General features: G+C 45.2%; 1 protein-coding gene across 1 annotated transcript in view; it reads left to right on the top strand.

Moving 5' to 3' along the window:
* The first annotated feature begins 218 nt into the window (after nt 1–218).
* The window catches only part of LOC147035848 (vomeronasal type-2 receptor 1-like), a 97,440-nt gene continuing 73,308 nt past the window's right edge, over nt 219–24,350 (top strand). The window contains exons 1-3 of the mRNA XM_085881768.1: nt 219–548; nt 3,071–3,344; nt 23,272–23,645. Of these exons, the coding sequence (XP_085737894.1) occupies nt 294–548; nt 3,071–3,344; nt 23,272–23,645 (903 nt within the window). The 5' untranslated portion in view covers nt 219–293. The remainder of the gene's footprint in view (nt 549–3,070; nt 3,345–23,271; nt 23,646–24,350) is intronic.

Below are 24,350 nucleotides of genomic sequence, written 5' to 3'. Positions count from 1 at the left end.
GTGACTTTTGGCCCACCCTGTATTATTGTTATTACTGTTATATGTTATTACTCCTGGTGCTTATGGCTCACCCTGGTAGATGGTATAAATCTTGTCGAAGCAGCTGAAACCATGTCCTGGGACTTATGACTCACCCTGCAGACAAGAACAAGGATCAGTCGCTGCACAAATTACAACCTTTGCAAAGTTATGAAAAAGAGCAGCAACCAAATATACTCCACACAATACTCTGTTTTAATAAATGTTAATATTCTTTCAGATTTAATATTCATTTCTACAACCAAGGATTGTCAATGATGCATGCAATTAAGGAGATAAATGAAAATGATGACTTGATTTTAAACACCACACTTGGTTTCCTGATGTATGATGACTGTTATGACACAGTACGTATCACACTATCTTCTTTAATGTTCCTGGAACAAGAAAAAAAATTCACTGATAATAAAGTATACGACACATGCTATCCCAAAGCTGTTATTGGCCCAACAACTTCCAAGCTTTCAGTTGTAACAGCGCGTATCCTGGGACATTTTTTCATTCCACAAGTAAGCAAGAATCATTCATATTATCTTAAGATCGTAAAATATAATTTCAATAATATACATACATGTGTGCAGGCACTATCTATATGGACTACATAAAATAAGGGGCAGTCTTGAATCCATGTGGAGAAAAGCTTGGCATACCTACAAAATAGCACTGTTTGCTAAAATACTGTTGAATAATAGGCCAAAGCTTTTTATCTGTCTGTCTGTCTGTCCCACCCTAAACCAGGGAAACACTCCTTGGACAGAAAAAAATATTCAGTAAAACTTCTCTCCTCCTCCTCTTGGATGAGGTCCTTCATAAGAGGTGAGGTCTGATGGCACCAAGGTTCTTCCCTGCCTTGACCATGATACTCCTCCACCTCCCGCTGTCCTCAGGAAACTATCTCCATGCGCCAAACATCCTAAAGGATATTCCTCCTCACATAATCCTCCAATCTCAACCATGGTCTACCTCTTTTCCTCCTACCATACTTTGCTCCCTCAACCTATCTGCTCTCTTTGCCATTCTCTCTTTCCCCATCCACACCAAGTATCCAGCCCATCTCAGCCATAATTTCACCAATCTCCCTGTCAAGCTCATCTGCATACCAATCTCCTCCCTCAGTTCACCCATACTCCTGTCTATCCTCTTCACTCCCACAATTCTCCTGATCCAGTTGTTCTCACAAATCTGCAGCCTCCGTTGTTGTGTCTCTATCAATGCCACCATCTTGAGACCATAAAGGTAGGCTGGCATTACACGCGACAACAGAACTTTCCCTTTCAATTTTCTTGATACCTTTCTTTCTGCCATTACTCACTTCCCCCTCCTCTTTGCATTCACACCCACCTGAATCCTCCTACGCACCTCTGCCTCGGATTTAATATCCCCAGGCTCTGTTCCTCCCAGATATTCAAACCTATATCCCTGCCTGATCTCCTTCCCCTCGAACCTGATATTCATTTTCTTTCTCTGCTGCCTGGCCCACATCACTTCAGTCTTCTCCATACTCATCTTCAGCCCATGCTTTCCAAATGCCTCCTTCAGCTCCTCCCAGTACTTTGTGCATCTCCTGCTAACTCTCCACCACAAAAGCCAGATCATCCGCATGCAGAATCTTTGCCATACTCCCCCAAAAGCTCACCTTCCTATTACCAGCTCCATCACCATGATAACCATGAGTGGGCTGACAGAGATTCCTTGCCTCAAACTCATGTTCATCTAAATTTGTCAAGCATCCCAGGACCAATGAAGACTCTTCCCTTCATTCCCTTGTACATCCCCTCCACCAACCTAACCATTAAGCCACACGAGGCATGCTGCCTTCCCCATATCCTTGATCTTCTCCATCCTTTTCCAAACCTCGTCCTTTTTACCAACTGTCTTCACGACCTCTTCCTTCCACCATACCTGGTTTCTTTCCATCGACGATGCACCCCTTCCCTGACATCCTTCCACACAATAATTCTGCAATTCCCCTAAACACTCTCTTTAATTCATCCACACCTCCTCCAAACCTTCTGCTTATTTGCTAAGTTGCTCATAACTAGTCCTCAACCTCTCCTTGCACTCGATGAGGACGTTTCCCCTACACTTCCACCACCTCATAATCTTCCGACTCATGCTCTTTTCACCTCCCTCCTTTTCTTCATCCATACCACAAACACCACAGGCATGTATTGGTTGGTAACGTGCTCTCCCACCACTGCCATCCAATCCTTAACCCTCCACAACTGTTGCTTCCTTACCACCACCAAATCCAGTTCTTTTCCATGATGTCAGACAGCCTATAGTCCGATCAGTTGAACACCTGTTGAGTTGAGTTTTTAATTGGAGAACCAAATCGTTTCACCTTCAAACTCTCGATGGTACGTTCACGTTTCTTTTTTTAACGCAGCCATCTCTCCATTTGGTGACGAAGTTAGGAATAACATTTTGTCTGAGAGTCACCTGGAGGAATCTCTGATAACTTGCCTGTATGACACTTGACATTTAGCCATAGGAGGTCGTTGAGCTGCTTGACCTGACGTTGTGAGTACTGCCGTTTGAAATAAATGAACAAGTGTTTGGTAATACAGAACATAATACAAGAAAACCCCTCCCCCCTCCATTTGGGTGTTCATCTTACCAATCACATCATGACTGATGAACCAATCAACGTCGATTTTACACAAACATGCTTACTTGTGCACGTTATTTTACTTCCTTGTTTCTCTTGCAGTGATTTACCTTGAGAAGTAGCTTCAGTATGTCGTACTTGTTTTCTTGTATTTTGAAGTTCTTTTCCACCAAACACTTGTTCATGTATACGTATATAATAGGAAATGTCACTCAAGCACTGCTTCTGCCAAGGGATAATTATCAAAAGAGTAACTACCCAGCACAGAAAAGGCAGTTGGTCACCAAATTAAAAAGTTTTAACAGCAAAAAAAAATTCCCGTTAATTGAAATATTTTCTTTCTTGTTTTGCCTCTCAATCTTGTTTTATTTCCAGTGGAATTCGAATTGTTGTTCTAATCTTCTTGTTATTTATTTTCAGATAAGTGATTATGCATCATGTCCATGCCTGAGTGACAAAGAACACTTTCCATCCTTTTTGCGCACAATTCCAAGTGATGATTATCAAATTCAAGGCATTTTGCAACTTATTGAGCACTTTAACTGGTTGTACGTGGGTATCATTGCTGCTGATACTGAATATGGACAAGGTGGAATGATTCCGTTTTTGAATCATTTGGAACTCTATGGAGGATGTGTTGCATTCAGTGACATTATTTTCAAGAAGTTCAATGAAAAAAATATTTTTAACCTAGGTGATTATGATCATTATGATGATATGATTTTTAGCGACAAAAATTTGTCGAACATTTAATGCCACCTCGATGATGAAGATGTGAAAAGGTCCTGATTTGATGGGCTGACAGAGCTCTGGTAGTCTCGTTGATAATGGAGAAAACAAGGAAACCCATCCAGGCTTGAAGTTCAACTGGGGCAAACATGCTGTTTGCATGTCCTTGGGGTTTATCTTCTGAAACAAATGGAATCAAGCATAACCCTGGATTAGGTTCTGAAGAATCCAGCATGGTCCAGTGCAGGAAATGTGGTTGGTCAAATGAAAGATGAAGTGCCACTGAAAATACAAATGGAAGGTGAAGTTCCAGTCTAGTTATTCCTATGAATAAGAATGAAATAGGAGAGAGAGAGGACAACATGGCGATTCGTACCTTCAATTATATATCTGGACTGAGTAAACAGGGACACAACAGTGAGCCTATTCCACATGGTTGGAATATAAACCAATTAAATGTATTGGTGGAAACAATTTGGCAAGATAGAGGTGTCTTCCAGTGATGTAAAACTTTTTTGGCCAAAAATAAATGGGGAAAGTCAAGTCTGATTCACTTCGGCAAGATTTATCATCAGTCAATACTGTCCCAAATGGTGATCGTAACAACCACGAAGCTGTTATTAATAACCACACAACATCACCTCCAGGTGGTGAAATATAGGCCTATCAAGGAAATATCTCACAAGACAACACCACCGAGGAATATATACCTCCCTCTGAGGAAGAGATTCTTTAAAATATTGAAGATAAGGATAATCGACAAGATACCAAGGATCCATCATGAAATCATAAGAAGGATAATCAACAATATACAAATAATCCAATAATGTGGAGGAACTGCTTCCCAAGTACACAAACTTGGACGTTATTTTTAATGGGGTGTCTCCAAGAACGATGGGTACCAATCCAGCCGATTGTGATGGTTGGTGTGGTATCTCTCTTTTTTTTTCTTCACTCATTGCCAGTCCCCACCTTGTGAAGACATCATGCAGGGCATCAATAATTTTGTGCAGTTCCTCCACGCTATTACAGGTGAATGCAGCATCATCTGCATGAAGGAGTTCTCTGATGATATCTAATAGAGACTTGCTAGTCATTACTCTGTGCAAGTTAAACAGGTTGCCTTCCAACTTGTAACGAATACCAAACCCATAGTCTGCCAAACCCTCAAGTGCCATTCTAATCACGGAACTGAATATGATGGTGAAGCAGGCGAGAGCTAGGTTGCAGCCTTGGTGGAAACCTGTTGTCATGTCCAACTTTGAAGTTGTTTCCCCATTGATAGATACCTTTGCTTGCATACCTACATGGAAGCTGTGAATCAAGTTGATGAGTTTTGATGCAACACCACTCCTCCAGCAATCTCCATGCAAGATCCCTGTCTACTGAATCAAAGGCCTTAACTAGGTCAATGAAAATAAGGTGCAAGTTCTGCCTATTCTCCCTCCATTTTTCTTGTAGTTGTCTCAAAACAAACATCATATCTAACATAGATTGACCAAAGCAAAATAGGATTTGAGTCTCTGGAAAGAGGTTTATATGAGGGGCTTTCGGTGATTGAGTAGCACTATGGAAAGAACCTTTCCAGCTACTGAAAGCAGGGTCATACCATTGTGGTTTCCACATGTAAATGGACACGTTTTTGTAGAAGACAATGATGGTGCCATCTTTCCATTAACACATTCACTTTGCCAGATAGACCGAATGAGGCGATGGAGACTTGTGAATAGGGCAGGTCCACCTTTCATCAGGACCTCTGGTGTAATGCCATCTACTACTGGGGATTTCCCATTGGCCATCTGCTTGATGGCTTTAACTACCTCATCCATATCTGGATCTACTGCCAGTTCATATTGTATGGGTTTCTGTGGGACCCAATTGATGACTGACCTGTCAACATCTCTGTGTTGATTAAGTAAGGTCTTAAAATGTTCTTCCCAGTATTTGAGAATGTCTTCTCATTGGGTCAGCTGCTCGCCGGTGGTAGAGTTTGTAGGTTGAAGCCCAAGAGGTTTCCTCTTTGATTGGAACTTGATGGCTTGGAAGAAGTTTTGAGAGTCATTCTTCTCTGCAAAATCATCAATTTATTTGGCCTTGTTTATCCACCACTGATTCTGCATTCTTTATAGCTCCCTCTGGCATAGTATCTATTGTGTCGTGTTAGAGATGCTTAGCAGGCAGACACAAGCGGGGGAACAGTCGAGCCGGGCTGTGTTGCACAAGCGGGAGCGCGGGCGTACTTTGCCCACCACCGTCCTTTTATTACGTACTCAGCACACTCACAAGCCGGGCGATCACGGCATCACTACGACGCCTCAGGCGGCGCGCACTCCTTATATCCCCTGCAGACACGACGACCACTCCGACCACTCCCCCACCACCATGCCCTTCCCCGTAGGCCCGCAGACTACACCACACTCCTCCCCCCTAAAACTATGATTATTAAATGATCACCATCATAATAAGCATAACAGCACAAAGCACTACGGTATAACAGTAGACAAGGTACAAAAAAAAAAACAGCATAGTATAAAAGCACACCACATCATATAATGTGTCGATGCGAGCGAGTGGAGCAGCAAAGGCCAGGTTCCAAAGACGGAGGTGCACGAAGCCCCCCCCCCCAAACTCTGACCGCGTTACCGACATGAAGCAGCAAGGCGAGAAGCACAGCAGCACTACGCAGCAAAAAAAGCAAACGCCCCCAGGCGGCTCATGCTTACACGGCCTTTGCCGAGGTCACGGCGACCTCCCGAGCAAACCTCCCCCCCTGGCACCACCAAACGCCTCCGGCCCACAAGGCGGCCCATCTCCCCCAGCCAGACCTGAAGCAGATAACATTCTGAGGCCGGAATCTCGCTGTCTGGAAGCCGTGGCGCCAGCGCCAGCCCCGAATGACCTTGGATGGGGGCGCTGAACAGCGCCGCTGGCTGGATGCAACCAATGCTCCACAACAATCCACGCACCACAATCAGTTAAGATTCCACCGCATGGCCAAAACGGCCTTGAGCGAACCCAGAGAGCCGCGTCCCAGGCGCCAGGCACGACTGACCTTGCCAAAACCAGAGGTGGGGGTAACGCCGACCAGCGCACCAGTCCTGGCTCCGAGCCGATCTCCGAGACCCCCACAGCAGTTAGACGGTCGCTACCCCATCCAAACCACACTCCAACTACAGGCTCGTCATAAATCAATAGGAACACCACTTGAACCATTGCAAACTCATTTTTCCGTACATCGCGTTCATTTGATAAAATCCCAGCACCCGATAAAACAACTACCCGTGGCCCGGGGCAATGGAAGGCCAACCCAACCTTTTTATTCGCCACCACCGCTCCCAAAGCCACCACATCACATTGACCATACCGCAAAACCCATCGATTGATCTCCGCCAAACCCACTCTCACACAGGAACTGCTGGCATTCATTTCAACAACGTTAAACTGCATCACTAGAGCAAGGAAAAACAAATATGCAATGAACAGCAACCCATAACCCTCATCACGAGTCCGATTCTTGGTTGTTGACTCGATGTTGCGAACCGTGACTCCCTTGCACGCGACGGGCTCACTGCAATTCGTTGAAGCTGCCCAAACAACATAGGCGCACCTCGCACCATGAACGCAGCCGATGCGCGAGAGCTCATCGCGAGAGCTGGCACGGCTCCTGCTGCTTCCGCACCGCACACCACCATTGCAGGCAGCAACGAACGGCCACTCCCGTTGCCTCGACGTGGCTCCCGCCGCCAGAACCTCGCCCTCGGGTCTTGAAGGAAGCAACGAAGGAAGCACCGGCGCACCTGGAGGTACGAGCTGGAGATCCAGCTCGAGGCGCGTCAACCCGTCCCGACCCAAAAAGACGGGCCCCTCCCCTCGCACCACAACCACCGTGAGTAGGGCGCTTCGCCCCCGGTAGAGCACCGAGACGTCGGGCGCCGCAAGCGGCGCAACCGCTTCGCCGGTGTACGTGCGCGATGCGAGGGCAGCACTAGTGGACTCCATCCGACACCCGATCAGTGCCCCGATCACTTCGACATTCACTGGCATCGGTCCTGTCACCATAGGACCAACTGAAACCAGGTTCAACATGGGCAGCATCAGTGCCCCGATCACCTCAACTTCCCCTGCCACTGATCTTGTCATCTCCGGATCAATTGGAAGCAGGTCTAACACCGTCAGTACATCTCGACCCAGGACGGAAGGATCGCTTCGCACACCGCCATCAATGACTGTAATGATGGGCGATGACTCTCGGCACACACACCGTAGACGTCCTCGAGTGCTCAGATCGCCGTCCGAGTGATTGCATCGCAACGCTCGCCCACGACCCGCGCCGCAGACTGTGCGCGCGGCCGTGTGCGCCTGGCACCCCGCGCTGACCTCCAGACCACCTGCTGCGCACCGACCATCGAGACCCCGGACATTCTTCAGAGCTTGTGCGACGTTCAACGCCGCGTTCGAGCCGAACCACGTGTCCTCGTTCTTTAGCAGTGGCTTTGCAGAAATCATTCCCCCGATTTGTCGCTCCTCAATAAAACGAACACTGAGCGCGGCCGTTGCCCACTCGACGTGGCCGAAGTCGACTCCGACGAAGGCGGGCACGCGTACGTGCGCCGTGCCCCGACTTCCTGTCATGCTCGTGCTGGCGAGACCCTTGGCTCCGTAGCCTGGAACCGCACGGGTTATTCGCTGCCGATCCGAGCGCCACCACCCCGCACACGCCGATCCGAAGATCCTCGTCGCCAACTATTGTGTCGTGTTAGAGATGCTTAGCAGGCAGACACGAGCGGGGGAACAGTCGAGCCGGGCTGTGTTGCACAAGCGGGAGCGCGGGCGTACTTTGCCCACCACCGTCCTTTTATTACGTACTCAGCACACTCACAAGCCGGGCGATCACGGCATCACTACGACGCCTCAGGCGGCGCGCACTCCTTATATTCCCTGCAGACACGATGACCACTCCGACCACTCCCCCACCACCATGCCCTTCCCCGTAGGCCCGCAGACTACACCACAGTATCTTAATCTGCTTGAAGCAGACTCTGTGTTTAGGTGTTTCTGATGCCAAAACGGCTGCAAGATCCTCCCTTTTCCTGTCCGGGAGACTCATAATGGTTTCCTCATTTAAGTCAAACAAATTGTAATGCTGGCATGTTTATGTTCCGGGCACTGATTTAGCTGTGCTGTATATAATGGTTTTAATGTATTACCATTGTTCAGCATCATTACCTGTCAATTGTTTTGAGAGAACCTCACTTAGATTTGAAGAAAGTTCTTGCTGCTTGGCTTATGATATCAGTGTAGCCACATTAAGATGTGGGCTGCATGGTTTGAAAAGCTGCCTGGTTGAAAAATGGACTCAAAGCCTGGTTCTTGCATACACAAGCTTGTGGTCTCTCCAACAGTCAGCACTTCAACAGACTTGGCCATGATTGATGTCGGTCAGATAATGTCTCCCTAAGATGATGTAATCAATCATGTGCCCTACTTTTGATCTTGGATGGTACCACATGGTCTTATGTACATCTGCATGGGCGAACATGGTATTTGCAATGGAAAGACCAAAGTGGGAACACGGATCCAGGAGCATAATCCCTTGGGAGTTGCAAGTACCAATTCCGTGGTGGCCTATCACTTCACCTCCATGTACATGTATCTTGGGCAACCCAAGTGTTGACGTCTCCCAACAGAAAGAGTGTATCTTTAACTAATAATTCCCTGAGCACTTTTGAGAGCTGGTCGTAGAAAATGTTTTTCTCCTCCAATGGATGCTTAAAGGTTGGAACATAAGCTCTTATCACTGTGATGTAACAGTTCATTACTTCTGCACAGTCGAACACACATTATTTGGGAACTTTCAAGCTCACAACAGTTTCTTGCCTATCCATTTTATGGCAACAGCTACCCCTTCCAGTTTTCTTTCACCCACTGGGAAACCCGAGGAGATACAAACATATGCTGTCTCTTCAAACTCTCCTGGGCCACGGATTCTGCATTCACGATTTTTTTATTTAAAAATTTAGAAAATGGTCAGAATACAATGGCCATTTTTTTTCTTTTCCACATGGAAATCTGTTCCCAATGACATGAGAAAATTTTGGGAAAGTTTCGTGAGATTTGACCAGAGATTGAATTTTCTATAAATCCTTCTGTCCCATCACTCATCAAAATAAGAAATGTCGTAATGTCAGCATTCAATATTCAATGTAAGCAGTACAAAATTCATAGGAAGCTTCAAAATATTGGTTGTAGGACCTTAAAACCTGGCAAAAATCAAACCAAAGCATAAATTCCACCCAACTATGGGTGTTTTTAACTCAAAAAACCCCAATAATGAGGCTTCAGTCTCTCTTGGGGCGCTGGATAGAGAATCGCAATATCGGAGAAAAAAGGATGGTTTAATCTTTTTTTTGTGTACCTTGTCAAGGCTCGTATAAGAGCCAATGCACAATGCACAGCAGGGGGTGGGGGGGGGGCTGAGACATGAGTTGTGTGGGAAGGACAAAACAGTAAAGAACAGAGACATTAGGAGATCTGTGGAAGCGAGAGGGATGTGGTGGGGAACATGTGGTATACAAGATGGACACTACAGGGACTTTCAGGAAGGACACCAGGGAATTTGAAGGAGATGGGTTTGGGGTGAATTAACGGGGGTAGAAACGATCAAGGATTTTGATTGGGGATGAAAAGAAGTGGTGGTGAGCAGCTGCTTTGAAGGCCTGGAGGGAAAAATGGGATTGAAGAGAGTGTGGGAGTTTATTCCAAAGGTGGTGAAAAAGAGGAATGAAAGAGAAAAGGTGAGCAATTATTCGTAATTTTGGTAGTTTTTCCAGAAGGGGGTTATTAGCAGACGTTGAGTGCCCTGTGGAAATATGGTGGGGACAAATCGCAGACACAGTAGGGGGGGGCGAGACCGGAGAGGAGATGGTGGAAGACAGAATCCCCATCGACCTGCCTGTAGTGAGAGAATAAGATGCCCAAAGACTCAGACTCATCGTGGGAGATGCCACTGATCCGAAATGTCTTGGTTTCCACAGCATGAAGCTGAGTAAGGTGAGAGGCAGTAGCACCAAGCTAGAGTGGAGAGCAGTACTCCATCAGGTTGTGGCCGAAAGCTTTGTAAGTGGTCAGGAGCTCAGGTGGGCTGAGGAAGGACTTTTCACAATGGAGGATTCCCAGTCGGCAACTGGCTTTGGAGGCCAGGTTGGAAATGTGGCTTTGCCATAAAGGTCATGGCAGATAGTGAGACCTAGAAGCTTGAAAGAAAGGACTTTATACAGAGGATTGTTGAGAAAGTGGATGGGGGGGGGCAGGGGTTTACAAATGGTCCTCTCCAAGAGACATAGTGAGAGTGTGAGATTTGTCCTGATTGAAACCATGTTCCACGTGTTGAACCAGTTTGTGACTTTACCCAGATCTGCATAGAGCGAAGAAGCTGCTGCTTGCCTGGTCTGAGGGATGACAGATGGTAGGGCACAGGGTGGAGTCATCAGCAAAGAGATAAAGAGGATTTTCCAGAGATTCGGAGAGATCATTGATGAAAAGCAGAAAAAGAACAGGGCCCAGAACGCTGCCTTGATGAACTTCATCCTGGAGAGGAAGAGGGGATGAGAGCACTCCATTTGGGGCCACACGTTGACTGTGACAGGAGAGGAAGTCTGTGGGCCATGAGTGGAGATGGCCTTGGATACCATAGGAAGAGAGTTTGGTGAGCATAGCAGGGTGCAAGACCGTGTCAAAAGCATGCAAAATGTCTAGGGATATGCCTCTGATTTCATGTCCGGCATTGAGTACCTCCATTCATTGTTGGGAGAGCAGAAGCAGCATATTCAGGGTAGAGTAACCTCATCTGAATCCAAATTGATGACCGGACATCAAGCCATTGGAGAAGAGGAAAGATTTATTGACTGAAGCGATGATGAATTCCAAAACATTTCTGATGAATGGAAGAAGGCTGATTGGTGTGTCGTTGCAGGGATCTGTTTTTGCCACTTTTTTGTCCATGGCTTTTATGTTTGCTGATTTCCAAGCAAATGGCAGATGACCTTGAGCAAATGAGAGGGTGATTAGAACAGAGAGAGGGTGAGTAAGAGCAGAGGAGTAGGATTTTAGGACAAGTGGGCTGATGCCGTCTGGAACGGTTGCAGCATCGGAATCAAGGTTTGACAACAACCTCTCCACTTTGTTAGAAGAAAAGGACACAGAGTCTCGGGGAAGTTGGGTGGACTGCGTAAGGTGGCTACAGAAAGCGATGGGTTTTGGACACAAGACTTCGATGCAAAGACCGAGTTTTTCCATTCAGCCTTTTCACGTGCGGTGTCAGCAGTGCGGCCACTTGAGTTAAGGGAGGGGATGGAGGGGGAACATACACCAGAAACAGATTTGATTCGCCGCCACGAGGATTTGGAGGAGGGAGAGAGGTTTGAAGGTTCAGACGAGATTATAAAGATGTTGTTTTCTGGCTCTCCTGAGGGTGGATACACACTTGATCCGAGCTTTATGGAAGGAACTGAGATTACCCTCAGTTGAGTTTGCTTTGCAAACACCGAGTTTTGCCATTCAGCATTTTCTCATGTGGTATCAGCAGTGCGGCCACTTGAGGTAAGGGAGTTGATGGAGGGGGAACTTGCACCAGAAACAGATTTGATTCAACGCCACCAGGATTTGGAGGAGGGAGAGAGGTTTGAAGGTTCAGACTTGAGATGAGAAAGATGTTGTTTTCTGGCTCTCCTGAGGGTGGATACACACTTGTTCCGAGCTTTATGGAAGGAACTGAGATTTCCCTCAGTTGAGTTTGCTTTCCATGAAACAAAGGAAAGTTGTTTCAGGACAACAGTCTCACCACATGCTTCAGTGAACCATGGGTGGGAGGAAGGGTAGGACAACTGAAGATGAGCGGAGATAAATCCTCTGGTTTATATGTACAGTACACATATAAACATGATGTAGGAGTGTGGGGGGGGGTTGCCGTAGCCAGAGGTATTCCCGGGGGTGTGGGGGAGTGAGGGCAGTGCATGGAGTGTGAGGAATGGAGTCTTTGATGAAGAGAGCAACTCCTCCACCAGGACGATGCTCAGGTTTGTCAATACGGAGGAGGGAGTAACCAGGGGAGATACTTGGGAGTCAGACATGTCTTGAAGGTGGAAAGTTTCTGTGAGGAAGATCATGTCTGGTTTGTCAGTGGCAACCTGTATGGAAAGATCTGAAAGGTTTGAGTGAAGGCCCGGGATATTTGAGGTCCACACTATGGGCGTCGATTGGTGGGGGACAGGGGGGGGACATTTCCCCCCCCCACTTTTTATCAATGGGGGGACAACATATCGATTGTTCCCCCCCACTTTTTTCATTGAACGTAAGTTACGTAACACAAAACGAGCTGTTGTAGTACAACCAGGCCGGGATGCTCCTCAAATACAAGAATACATTTTTTAATCTCTCTATAATTCCAGCAATCTCTGTGTGCATGTTTGTCTGTGGGCATGTTTGTCTGCGACCGCTGTTTCTTGACAACCACTGGTCCGTCTACTTGAAACTTGCCAGGTATATTGACGGGGACCCGAGGATGTGCCTTTTGAAGGTTTTAAATTAAATTAAATTAAATTTATGGTCTCCGTACTCGCAAGCCGATTGCATCTGCTTTGGCTTTGGGAGTTGGACCAAACCATTTCACATAAATAGAGGGGGGGGGGTTGCCCAATGCAGAGCCTCTCATTATCTCTACTTTTTGCCAAAAACAACAAAAGAAAAAGAACCGTTAGTTTTATTGGTCTATTATAGTTCTACTAAAGATGATAGGTTAACGATTCAACATTGAGAATCCATACTTCCCAAGCCATGGTCTCCCACTGGCCAAGCGTCCATTGCAACATCGCTTTTTGATCCTTCAATGTCGGCTCTTCCTATCATTGTGAAGCAGAATTCGCCAAGAGTTGGATTGTTCAACCACTAAAGGCCCAGTCACACCTTGACGTTTTAGCCAGCTTATGCCGATTTTTGGAAAATTTGTCTAAAACGCTGGTACACGTCGAATACGTGATGGGTAAGTTTTGATAACATTGAGAGCACGCTGAAAAACACTGCCATACATCGTTGTACGCTGGCTTTAAACGTTGTACTTTTCGGTTGTCCTCAAATTTTCCATACTTGAAATTTTAAGACTTATGCCAGAGTATGACTCACACGTTCCGCATAACGCTGGCCATAAGTTGTAGGCACGTCACGCGATCGTTGACACACGTCGACACACGTTACTTGCAAGGTGCTCATAAGTCGAAACACATCAAGGTAATGGTTAGCATCAGTGTTCCAGACTCCCTGGTTTTATTTTTTTTTCTTCCTTCCTTCGGTATGACGGTGATGCTGACACTTCGATTTCTAGTGCGGTTATAATATAATGTAATTAATTGGCTGCCGCTCAACGATTTAAATCATAACCGCACTGTACACTGAACACCATCATGCGGAAGAAAAAAAAAACAGGAGTCTGGAACACTGACGCTAACCATTACCTTGATGTGTTTCGACTTATGAGTACCTTTCAAGTAACGCATGTAGATGTGTGTCAATGATCGCATATCGTGCGTACAACTTATTCCCATCACATGTGGAGCGTGTGTCATACGGCAAGTACGTCATAAAATTTTCAACATGTTGAAAATTACAAGACGTACTCCATTTAATATGACGTATGATAGTGTATTTTAGCGTTCCATTCACGCATACCAAACGTACCCATGCTGTATTCGACGTGCGCCAGCGTTTTAGACGCATTTTTCAGAGGTCGGCATACGCTGGCAAGATCGCCAAGGTGTGACTGCGATGTTGACACTTCCATTTCTGTGGCGGTTATGATTTGAATCATTGTGCGGCAGCCTTTTCATAACCTACGCCACGTCATCGTCGGCGATGCGTGCAGCGCGCAATGCCTAAGTTAGACTATCGTTGGGCAGAGGTTGTGAAGGCCGACAACAGGTTCAGCATTCGTTGGCGTAAGTTATCTATAACACAACGAAACGTTCTGTATCCGTTACTAATACGTTGTGCATAAGACCAAGTCGTTATGAATACGTCCGAATCTTTAAAAAAAATTCATCAAAAGTTCAATGTAAGCCAGCGTTTTACATACATTTTAATACGTTTCCATTGCTGGCTAAAATGTGAAGCTGTGACTGGGCCTTAACAGGGAACGTGACCTGGACATCTTGAGGTATGTTGGAACGTTTTCGGACTTTGTATCGTCATTTTATGAGTGTGTAAAGAAATTGCGGCTTCATGGCCTGGAGCGCCACGTCTCGGATAGTGTTAGGCCGCAACGCCTCGGGGCCCCTTTCGCGACCAAAATAGTTTATTTCACCTTTCAAACTTATATCGCCGGATGCCTGATGTTATTACCTGCACGATGATGTGTGCGTTTAATTTTTGTGACTTTGCGCCGTCAAGTTATAAGCCAATAAAAGATTTTGCGATCTGGTATGCTGATTGAGATGGTGGAGCTTGTGCAGGATGACTCAGTTTCACTCTACCGGCTCGCACGAACGAAAGGAAAGATATTTTGTAATCCTGTTTTCATATTTCACAGTCGATAACAGTGGCCTAAATCCCAATGTTGAAAAGCGGGTGAAAATCGAAGGAAAGTGGGTATTTTGGCAACTAAATTAGCTTTAAATATATCCCTGTGTCGTAAGAGGCAACCAGGGTTGCGTCAGGAAGGGCATCCGGCATAAAACATGTGCCAAATCACTATGCAGATCATACGGATGATCCGCTGTGGCGACCCCTAACGGGAGCAGCCGAAAGAAGAAGAAGAAGAATTAGCTTTAAATACTTGGGAAACATAAAATAAAATGCGCTGATTCACTCGCTTTTGCGGAAGTTAATATAAATATTTTTTTCATCGATACTTGGACTTAGGGGAGGTATACACCTAAAAAACGAGAGTTATCATTCTGTCGTCGGACTTATGATGATTAAATTATAGATTTTAAAAGGTAGCTGTTGAAAAATATGCAAAATTCACCGAAGCGGTTCGGACAAACGAATGGAAAATTATTTTTGAATTCTGTTCTTGAATTATACAAACGGGCGTAGTGGCATGCACCTGTAATCCGGCTACTCGGAGGCTTGGGTTGGAGGATTGCTTGAGGACGTGGTCTTTATGCTGAGCCGCGCTATGAGAGGGTGTAGGGCATCCCGGAATCATGGCGTAACCCAATCCTTATCCCTGTGTCGTAAGAGGCGACCAGGGTTGCGTCAGGGAGGGCATCCGGCGAAAAACCTATGGCAAATCAGTATGCGGATCATAATGAATGATCCGCTGTGGCGACCCTGAACGGGAGCAGCCGAAAGACGAACAACAATAAGTTCTTGGATTATACAGTACCTCTAGGGTTGTAATGAGATTACCTCGAAAATCCGATTTAAAAAGGCTTAGGCTTGGCAGCTAAGCCGCGGCTTGCAATTTTACTAGGAAAAATAACGTTCCGGAAGGAATTTCTCTTCAGCCATCATCCGAATAATTTTCCGTTTGCACGAGGACAAAGACGAAGGATAGACCGACAGAGTAAGGATAAACGATAGACCGAATAAAAATGCAGTTACGCAAAAATAACCCTTATAATTCGCATGTTAAAATTTATTCAATTGAAATGTAATTCCCTTGTCGTTTCATAGAGGATATGGATATCAGAAAGTTTTTCGCGACAGAATCAAGTAGCACATCCCCAACCACTCTCCTGGAGCAATCAAGTTCCCAGAAAGAGGTGGACGATTGAAAGGAGAAGATAGCAGAAAAGGGTGCATGTGCAAGTACTCGGCCTAATTTCCCAGATCAGCCTTTTCAACCTCATGATGTCAGTTGTATCCCATACCAGTCCAAATACTGCCAAACCAAAAGTTGAAGTTTCAACAACAGTGGTTCAAAGATTTTCCGTGGCTTCATTTTGATCAGAGCATCGGCGGTGTACTCTGTCACACCTGTACGGACGCTTCTCATGAAAAACTTACCGAACTTGCCCGCTGTGCAGAAGACGCATTTGTCTCAAAGGGCTTTCGGAACTGGAAAAAGGCTACAGGAAAATTCAGACAACACGAACGATCAAACACACATGGGCTTGCCTCTGAAAATCTGAAATGTCGCAGAAGTCAAACTGGTGTCCATGTGCAGCTGAGCAGCAAACTGCTAGAAGAGCAAATATATGCATGGTCAGCACTTCTGAAGATTATCACCTCACTGCAATATTTAGCCTGACAAGGTTTTGCAATTCGTGGGAAGGATGCCTCTGAAGGGAATTTCACAATGCTCTTACAGTTGCTGGCCGAGAATGATGAAAACCTCAAGACGTGGCTGTCAAGAAAGACGACGTTCACAAGTGGAGAAATTCAGAACGAAATTCTACAGTTGATGAGTCATGCCATCCTCAGAAACATCTGCAGTAACGTGAATGAAACGTCCACTCAGTTCAGACTCGTAACTGATGGAACGCAAGATATTCAGGGTAATGAGCAGAAGTCGGTGTGTGTGCATTATGTGATGGATTCCTTTGATGTTCAAGAAGATCTCATCGGCCTCTATCAAGTATCGTCAACAACAGGCGTATCACTTTCAAAGATGCATCAGGATGTCCTAATTCGATGTCAAATCCCTATTGAACATCTTAGAGCGCAGACTTATGATGGGGCAAGCAAGATGTCCGGAAAGTACAAGGGCTGTCAAGCACAGCTAAAAAAAGTCCAACCGCTGGCCAATTATGTTCACTGTGGAGCTCATGTCACCCAACTCGTTACATCCAAAGCCCTATAAACTGCACCGATCATAAGAGACACCCTTGATTATGGTCAGGTCCTCAGCAACATCTACAACAACTGGAAAATTCAAGCATCTGTACTTGAATATCCACGCTGACTATGCTGACACTACTTGCCCTACACGCCTGAGGCCAATTTGCCCGACGCATTGGTTAACAACTCTCCTTGCCTCCCCCCTCCCCCTCCTCATTTGTCCTACACTCCCCCTCACCTCTCCTGCAGCCAAAGCTTCCTCCCCTCCCTCTTCATTAAGTGTGTGGACCTCCAAACATCCGGGCCTTCGCTCACACCTAACGGAACTTTCAATTCAGATTTCCACTGACAAATCAGACATAATCTGCCTCACAGAAACTTTCCTCCCTCAAGACATCTCTGACTCCCAAGTATCTCTCCCTGGTTACTCCCTCATCCAGTATGACAGGACTGAGCGTCGTCCTGGTGGAGGAGTTGCTCTCTTCATCATAGACTCTATTCCTCGCTCTCCATGCACTGCCCTCACTCCCCAACACCCCCAGGAATACCTAGGCTACGGCTTCCCCTCCACTCCCACCTCATGTTCATAAATGTACTGTACCATCCACCAAACAGTGATGACTCCATTTAAACCTCACTATCCGAAAACATGGACCAACTTCTATCTATCATGCAAATGCTCTCTTTCTCATTTGTGGTGACATCAATTGTCATCATGCCAATTCGCCAGGTGTGGGTACCTCTCTCACCTGTCATGAAACTTCAGCAAAAGACTACTGTGACTCATTGTGACTGACTCAATTGGTCAATTTCCCAAACCAGGTTTAAACCAATGGGACTCTGTTTTCTCGATATGATTTTGACAAATTTCCCTGAAAATATCTGATGTTTTTCCTCCGCTCCAATCGGTTCTTCTGACCACGAGCTTGCCAAAGTAGACATCTCTCTGGCTGTTATTGAAAAACCACCTCAGGGCCGTCGAGTCTGGCATTTCTTTCAGGCTGATAGGCAGGGTGTCCATGCAGCCATCAAACTTCTAAGCTGGTCTCCCATCGCTACTTTCTCCAACATCAACTCATCCTGGGAATTCTTTCAAGGAAACTTGCCCTCCCTCATGCACAGATTTATCCCCTCTCATCTTCAGTTGTCCTACCCTTCTTCCCACCCATGGTTCAACAAAGCTTGTGGCGAGGCAGTTGTCCTGAAACAACTTGTCCTTGCCTCATGAAAAGAATACCCAACTGAGGGTAATCTCTGTTATTTCTAGAAAGCACTGAACAAGTGTGTATCTACCCTGAGGAGAGCCAGAAAATATCATCTTTCTTAGCTCAAGTCTGAACTCTCAAACTTCTCTCCCTTCTCCCAATCCTGGTGGCATCTAATCATATATGTTTCTGGTGTACGTCCCTCCTCCATTCCCGCCCTTACTTCAAATGGCTGCACAGCTAACAATGTTCGTGAAAAGGCTGAATGCCTTAACTCAGTGTTTGCATCGAAAGCTTGTGTCCGAAACCCATCGCTTTCTCTACCCAACTTACCCAGTCATACTCAACTCTCCCAGGACTATGTGTTCTTCTCTTCTGACAAAGTGGAGGGCTTGCTGTCAAAGCCCGACTCAGATTCTGCAACCGCTCCAGACAGCATCAGCCCACGTTTCCTAAAAACCTGCTCCTCTGCTGTTGCTTACCCTCACTCTGTCCTATTCACCCTCTAATTTGCTCATGGTCATCTGCCATCTGCTTGGAAATCAGCAAACATTACTGTCCTGCATAAAAAAGGTGCAAAAACAGATCCCTGCAACTCCAGACCAATCAGCCTTCTCCCAATCTTCAGCAAGGTTATGGAATCCATCATCGCTTCAGACATTAAATCATTCCTCTTCTCCAATGGCTTTATTTTCGATCATCAACTTGGTTTTAGACCAGGTAACTCTTTCCTGGATATGCTGCTTCTGCTCTCCCAACAACTTATGGAGATCCTCAATGCCAGACATGAAATCAGAGCCATCTCCCGAGACATATTGCATGTTTTGAAATGGTCTGGCACACTGCCCTGCTCACAAAACTCTCTTCCTATGGAATAAAATGCTATCTCCATTCATAGCTCGCTGATTTCCTTTCCTGTCACAGCAAAGGTGTGGCCCGAAATGGAATTTTCATCCCCTCTTCCTGTCCAGGCTGGATTTTCTCAAGGCAGCGTTCTGGGCCCTGTTCTTTTTCTGGTTTTCATCAATGATCTCTCCAACTCTCTGCATTATGCTCTTTGTCTCTTTGCTGATGACTCCACCCTCTGCTGTACAACCTGTCATCCCTCAGACCGGCAAGCAGCAGCTTCTGCGCTCTTTGCAGATCGGGGTGAAATCACAAGCTGGTACAACACGTGGAACATGTCTTTCAATCTAGACAAATCTCACACTCTCACTCTGTCTCTCCGAAAGGACCATTTGAAAAACCTCCCCATCCACTTTCACTGCAATCGATCGGCAAGCTTAAGCCTCTTCACTCTCTCCAGATCTGGATAAAATCACAAGGTGGTCCAACATGTGGAACATGTCTTTCACCCTGAGAAGTCTTACCCTCTGACTATGTCTCTCAGAAAGCACCATATGGACCCACCCCCCCACCCCCAATATACTTTCTCAACAATCCTCTTGAAGAAGTCCTTTCTTTCAAGCTTCTGGATTTCACTATCTGCCATGATCTTTCCTGGGAAAGCCACATTTCCAACCTGGCCTCCAAAGCCAGTCACCGACTGGGAATCATCCATCGTCCAAAGTCTTTCCTTGGCTCACCTGAGCTCCTGTCCACATACAAAGCTTTTGTCCACAGCCTGATGGAGTAATGCACTCCCCTTTGGGCTGGTGCTCCTGCCCCTCACCTTTCTCGGCTTCACACAGTCGAAACCAAGGCACTTCGGATCATTGGTATCTCCCACGATGAGGCTGAGCCTTTGAGCCTCTCACGCTCTCACTGCAGGCAGGTCGGTGGTCTTTCTGTCTTCTACCATCTCCTCTCTGCTCTCGCGCCCCCTGCTCTGTCTGCGATTTGTCCCCACTATATTTCTGAAGGGCGTTAAAGGTCCGCCAACAACCACCTTCTGGTGAAACTACCAAAATCACGAATCAATGCTCACCTTCACTCTTTCATTCCTCTTTTTCCCGCCTTTAGAATGAACTCCCTCACTCTGTTCAATCCCATTCTTCCCTCCAGGCCGTCAAAACACCTGTTCACCACCACCTCTTATTCTGTCACATCCAAATCCTCGATCATTTGTTCCCCCGTTAATCCACTGCAAACCCACCTCCTTCAAATTACCCACTTTCCTTCCTGAAAGTCCCTGTAGTGTCCATCTTGTGTACCCCATGTTCCTCGCCCTACCCCTCTCCCTTCCATATATCTCCTGTCTCTGTTCCTCACTGTTTTGTCCTTCACACACCCCTCTTGTCTCATGCCCCCCCCCCCAGCAATTGCTGTGCATTGTGTATTTGCTTTCATACGAGCGTTGTCAAGGTATACCAAAAAAAATTGAGAATTTTACAAATACCACCTCATTTGTTGACCATTGGCCTATATTGAACTTTTGACCCTTTTTACCTCAAAAACAAGGGGCTTCTTCCTTTTGACAAACTCTACCATACCGTGACTATTCGTGAAGATCGGTTTAAAATTTTGACCTGTCGCTGACAAACAGACTGACAGAACAACAAAATCGACTGACCAATATTCTTTAAAAATCTCTGATTTTGTAAATAACAAACAAAGAGACAAAGACACAGAAAGGCATGAAAACATAACCTCCTTCACCTTTGGTGGCAGAAATAATAACACAAAAAACCCTGATTCCAATAATGTTCCGCTCCCATGCAGCTTTCATAAATTGTCCATTAAATTTGTGGCGAAATAGAACAGATGTTCAAGATACGATTTATTTGACCTGATTAGCCTCAAGGCAAGCATTGTATTCTGTGAATGCTTCATTTCGTCTATGGAAAGACTTGTTCTCAGGAGACATTCTCTCAAATACATGGAAGGTCTCGGGAGAACAAGTGGTTGGTATGCAACACTCTCTTTTTGGAACGTCCACGTAACATTCGCCTTGTGGAATGATACGCTGAAAGATGTCTTCATCACAGAGATGATAAAGAGAGCACAAGAAACTGCAGAAAGAAACTATAAAGTGGAATCTTTGCTTCAATGAAATGTTTTCAGCATAAGTTTGACAGTGGCAGTCTCGTTTTCATATTTTAGATGGTGCCGAACCGCCAATCCAACTTTGATTATGTCAGAGGCAGGTTCACCTTTGCAGGCTCTTTCAGCACATGTATGACCACAAACAGACTTTAAAGATTTATTTGACGATACATTGGCTCCATGAGAGATTGGAAAGATATATCCGCTGTTTTTTTTTTTGTTCTTGTTTTTTTTTCCTTTTTAGCATAGCTCATTGACGTCTGGATTTCCTTTTATCTCACTTTGATGAAAGATGAAAAGCGAGTGACACCGATTTCAGTCAAGTTTTTGTTTGCACTCTCCATAGTGATGACAATTTTCTTGACTGTCATGAATTTCAATGTCTGTTTGGCTCAGAGGCATCGCCGTACATGATCATCTGCAACAACAATGGCAAGCAGGTCCTGCAGCATGTCCTCAAGTGTATCTCCAAACTCACAGAAGTGTGAGGGTTTCTTAAGCTCTGCAATAAATTCCGAAATTGACTGTGCTGTTGTCTAGCGGTTCACCTAGAAATTGATACATTGGACAATAACTGACAGGTTTGGGTTGCAGTGATGCATTCATGCAAGACAAGTTCAGAATATTACAGTTCCCTAATGGACCTGGGAATGGCCGAATTCTGCAATAACATGAATGTCTCTGCACCACCTACCTACAGTAGGACTGCTTCCATCTGTAACTCATCCAAAATATTATTCGCTTCAAAGTACTACTCCAAACATTCAGCATGTGTTTAAATCACCTCCATGGCCATCAAATTCATTGATGTGGTCGTATGACGTCGTCGTGGATTACATTGCGAAATAACAGGCAGAAATCGGGGAATTCCACAAACTAGGTGGGTGCCATGGGCAATTAAACTTTCCTCCGAAAGTTTATCCTCGTCACCATGTGTTGGTGCTTTAAATGAACGCTGGTTCAGATCAATTTAAAAGGCATTTATTCAACATAAAGAAAGTACAACATCAACTGAGTACGCCTTGCCCTTGAAGTGACATGCACACGGAGTATATTTGGTTGTTGTAAATTCCCGAAGGTGAGGTCTCAATGTTGCATCCTTCATACTATCCACCGACAAGGTTTTCCTCCACAGCTTGATGGAGTACTGCTCTCTTATCTGTCCTGACACCCCTGCTTCAAACCTTGCTCACATTGATGCTGTGGAAACCAAGTCTTTCAAGATCATTGGAATCTCTCACGATGAAAGTGAGTCGATGGGCCGATCACTTCGCCATTAGCGACAGGTCAGTGGTCTCTCTGTCTTCTTACACTTCATTTCTGGTCTTGCACCATCTGCCCTCTCTGTGCTTTGTCCCCCACCCCACTCCGCAGGTATCCGCAGGGCGCACGCGGTCAACCATCAAACCACTCCGAGTGAAACTCCCAAAATCCACAACCACTGCTCACCTCCATCCATTCGCTCCCCTTTTTCCCTGCTTGTGGAACCAACTTCCACACTTGCTTCAATGTCATTCTTCCCTCTAGCTCTTCAAGACAGCTGTTCACCACCATCTCAGATCATCCCCTATCCAAAACCATGATGCTTTCTCCACCCATGAAACCACCCCCACCCCTCCAAAAATGTTGCTTCTGTATCCATGTTGTCCACTTCTTGCGTTCTCACGATCCCCTCGTTGTTACCTACATCCTTGTTTGGCCGTCTCCACCTATTTTCTACCTCCGCCCTGCTGTTGCTGTTCCCTCTTTCTCCTGTTGGTCCCTTTTTGGTTTGTGTTCTGATTGTTTCTGTGTTTTAGCTCTTTAATGAGCCTCGATTATGTGTCCTATATTTTTTTTTTCTTAAATGCCATTTTACAACAAATTGCAACAGAATGCCTGCCCTTTCCACAAATATTTTCATCATTCATTCTGTACATGATTTTCAAGGTGATGTTGTTTCAACCAGCAAGACAAAAGTCATTTTGCTTTTCATGATTGGGAACGAGCTTCGGCCATTGGCCAAAGAGCTTTTGAGACGTAATGTATCTGGCAAAACATGGCTGGGAACAGATGGATGGATAAAAGATCCAGTACTATCTTCTCCTCCTTATGTCCAGCTGTTTCAAGGTGCCATTGGATCGAATATACAACAAGGTCACATTCCAGGTCTGTATGAGCTTTTGAAAAGTCTCATGCCTCAGAAATGTTCAGAATATCATGAACACAGGGAAAAGTCATTCCATGAACTTGTAAATAGTGGATCAAAAACTCCACCACCAGTTTACTTGAACGGGAGCATTACTTCCAAGCCAACCATTTCTGTGAGTATGTTCCAGGTACAGCATTATAACGATTACAATCTATTTTCTATCAGGTTCCATTATATATTTGTTTGGCTCTGTTGCCTTCTGATATATATATATATATATATATATATATATATATATATATATATATATATATATATATATATATATATATATATATATATATATATATATATATATATCTTTTTGTGTGCTCTTCCAATGCCTTTGTCTATAAGTTTGCTCTTGATTTCTTTAGTCAGTTAATCAATGACATAAACCTGCTCTTGCAGCTGTTGACGATTGAAACGCCCTTTCCACACTGGGAACTCAATTAAATATGTAGAATTGAGGAGAGCATTTTTGTGGGCTAATGTCCCTTCTAAAATATTTACATGTCGGGAACCACTTTTCTCACTGCACTCAGTGGGGCAATTATTGAGGAGGAATTTCCTCCTTCCCATGGTTGCCAACTGTCATGGCAGTTTTGGCCACCTTAAGATATAAAGGACTTTTAGTTCAGTTTAAGCTGTTTATTCAGTAACAAATATCAGACAGACACTTGTGCACAAGAGGAAGTATTTAGCCTGAAGCAATATCACAAGCAGAAAAACTTAAACATACATCGAGTATAACGAGTATATACATGTGATCCTTCTCAGACGTGGTTAAAGTAAAAGTTTACATAAAATTTTACATAAAATTTACATAAAAGTAAAT

The sequence above is a fragment of the Eptatretus burgeri genome, chromosome 1 (genome assembly GCF_056783735.1).
Source record: "Eptatretus burgeri isolate ZD-2024b chromosome 1, Ebu_testis_v1, whole genome shotgun sequence".
Lineage (NCBI taxonomy): Eukaryota > Metazoa > Chordata > Myxini > Myxiniformes > Myxinidae > Eptatretus > Eptatretus burgeri.
Note: the sequence above shows the minus strand (reverse complement) of the source record. Positions and strands in the feature narration are given on the sequence as shown.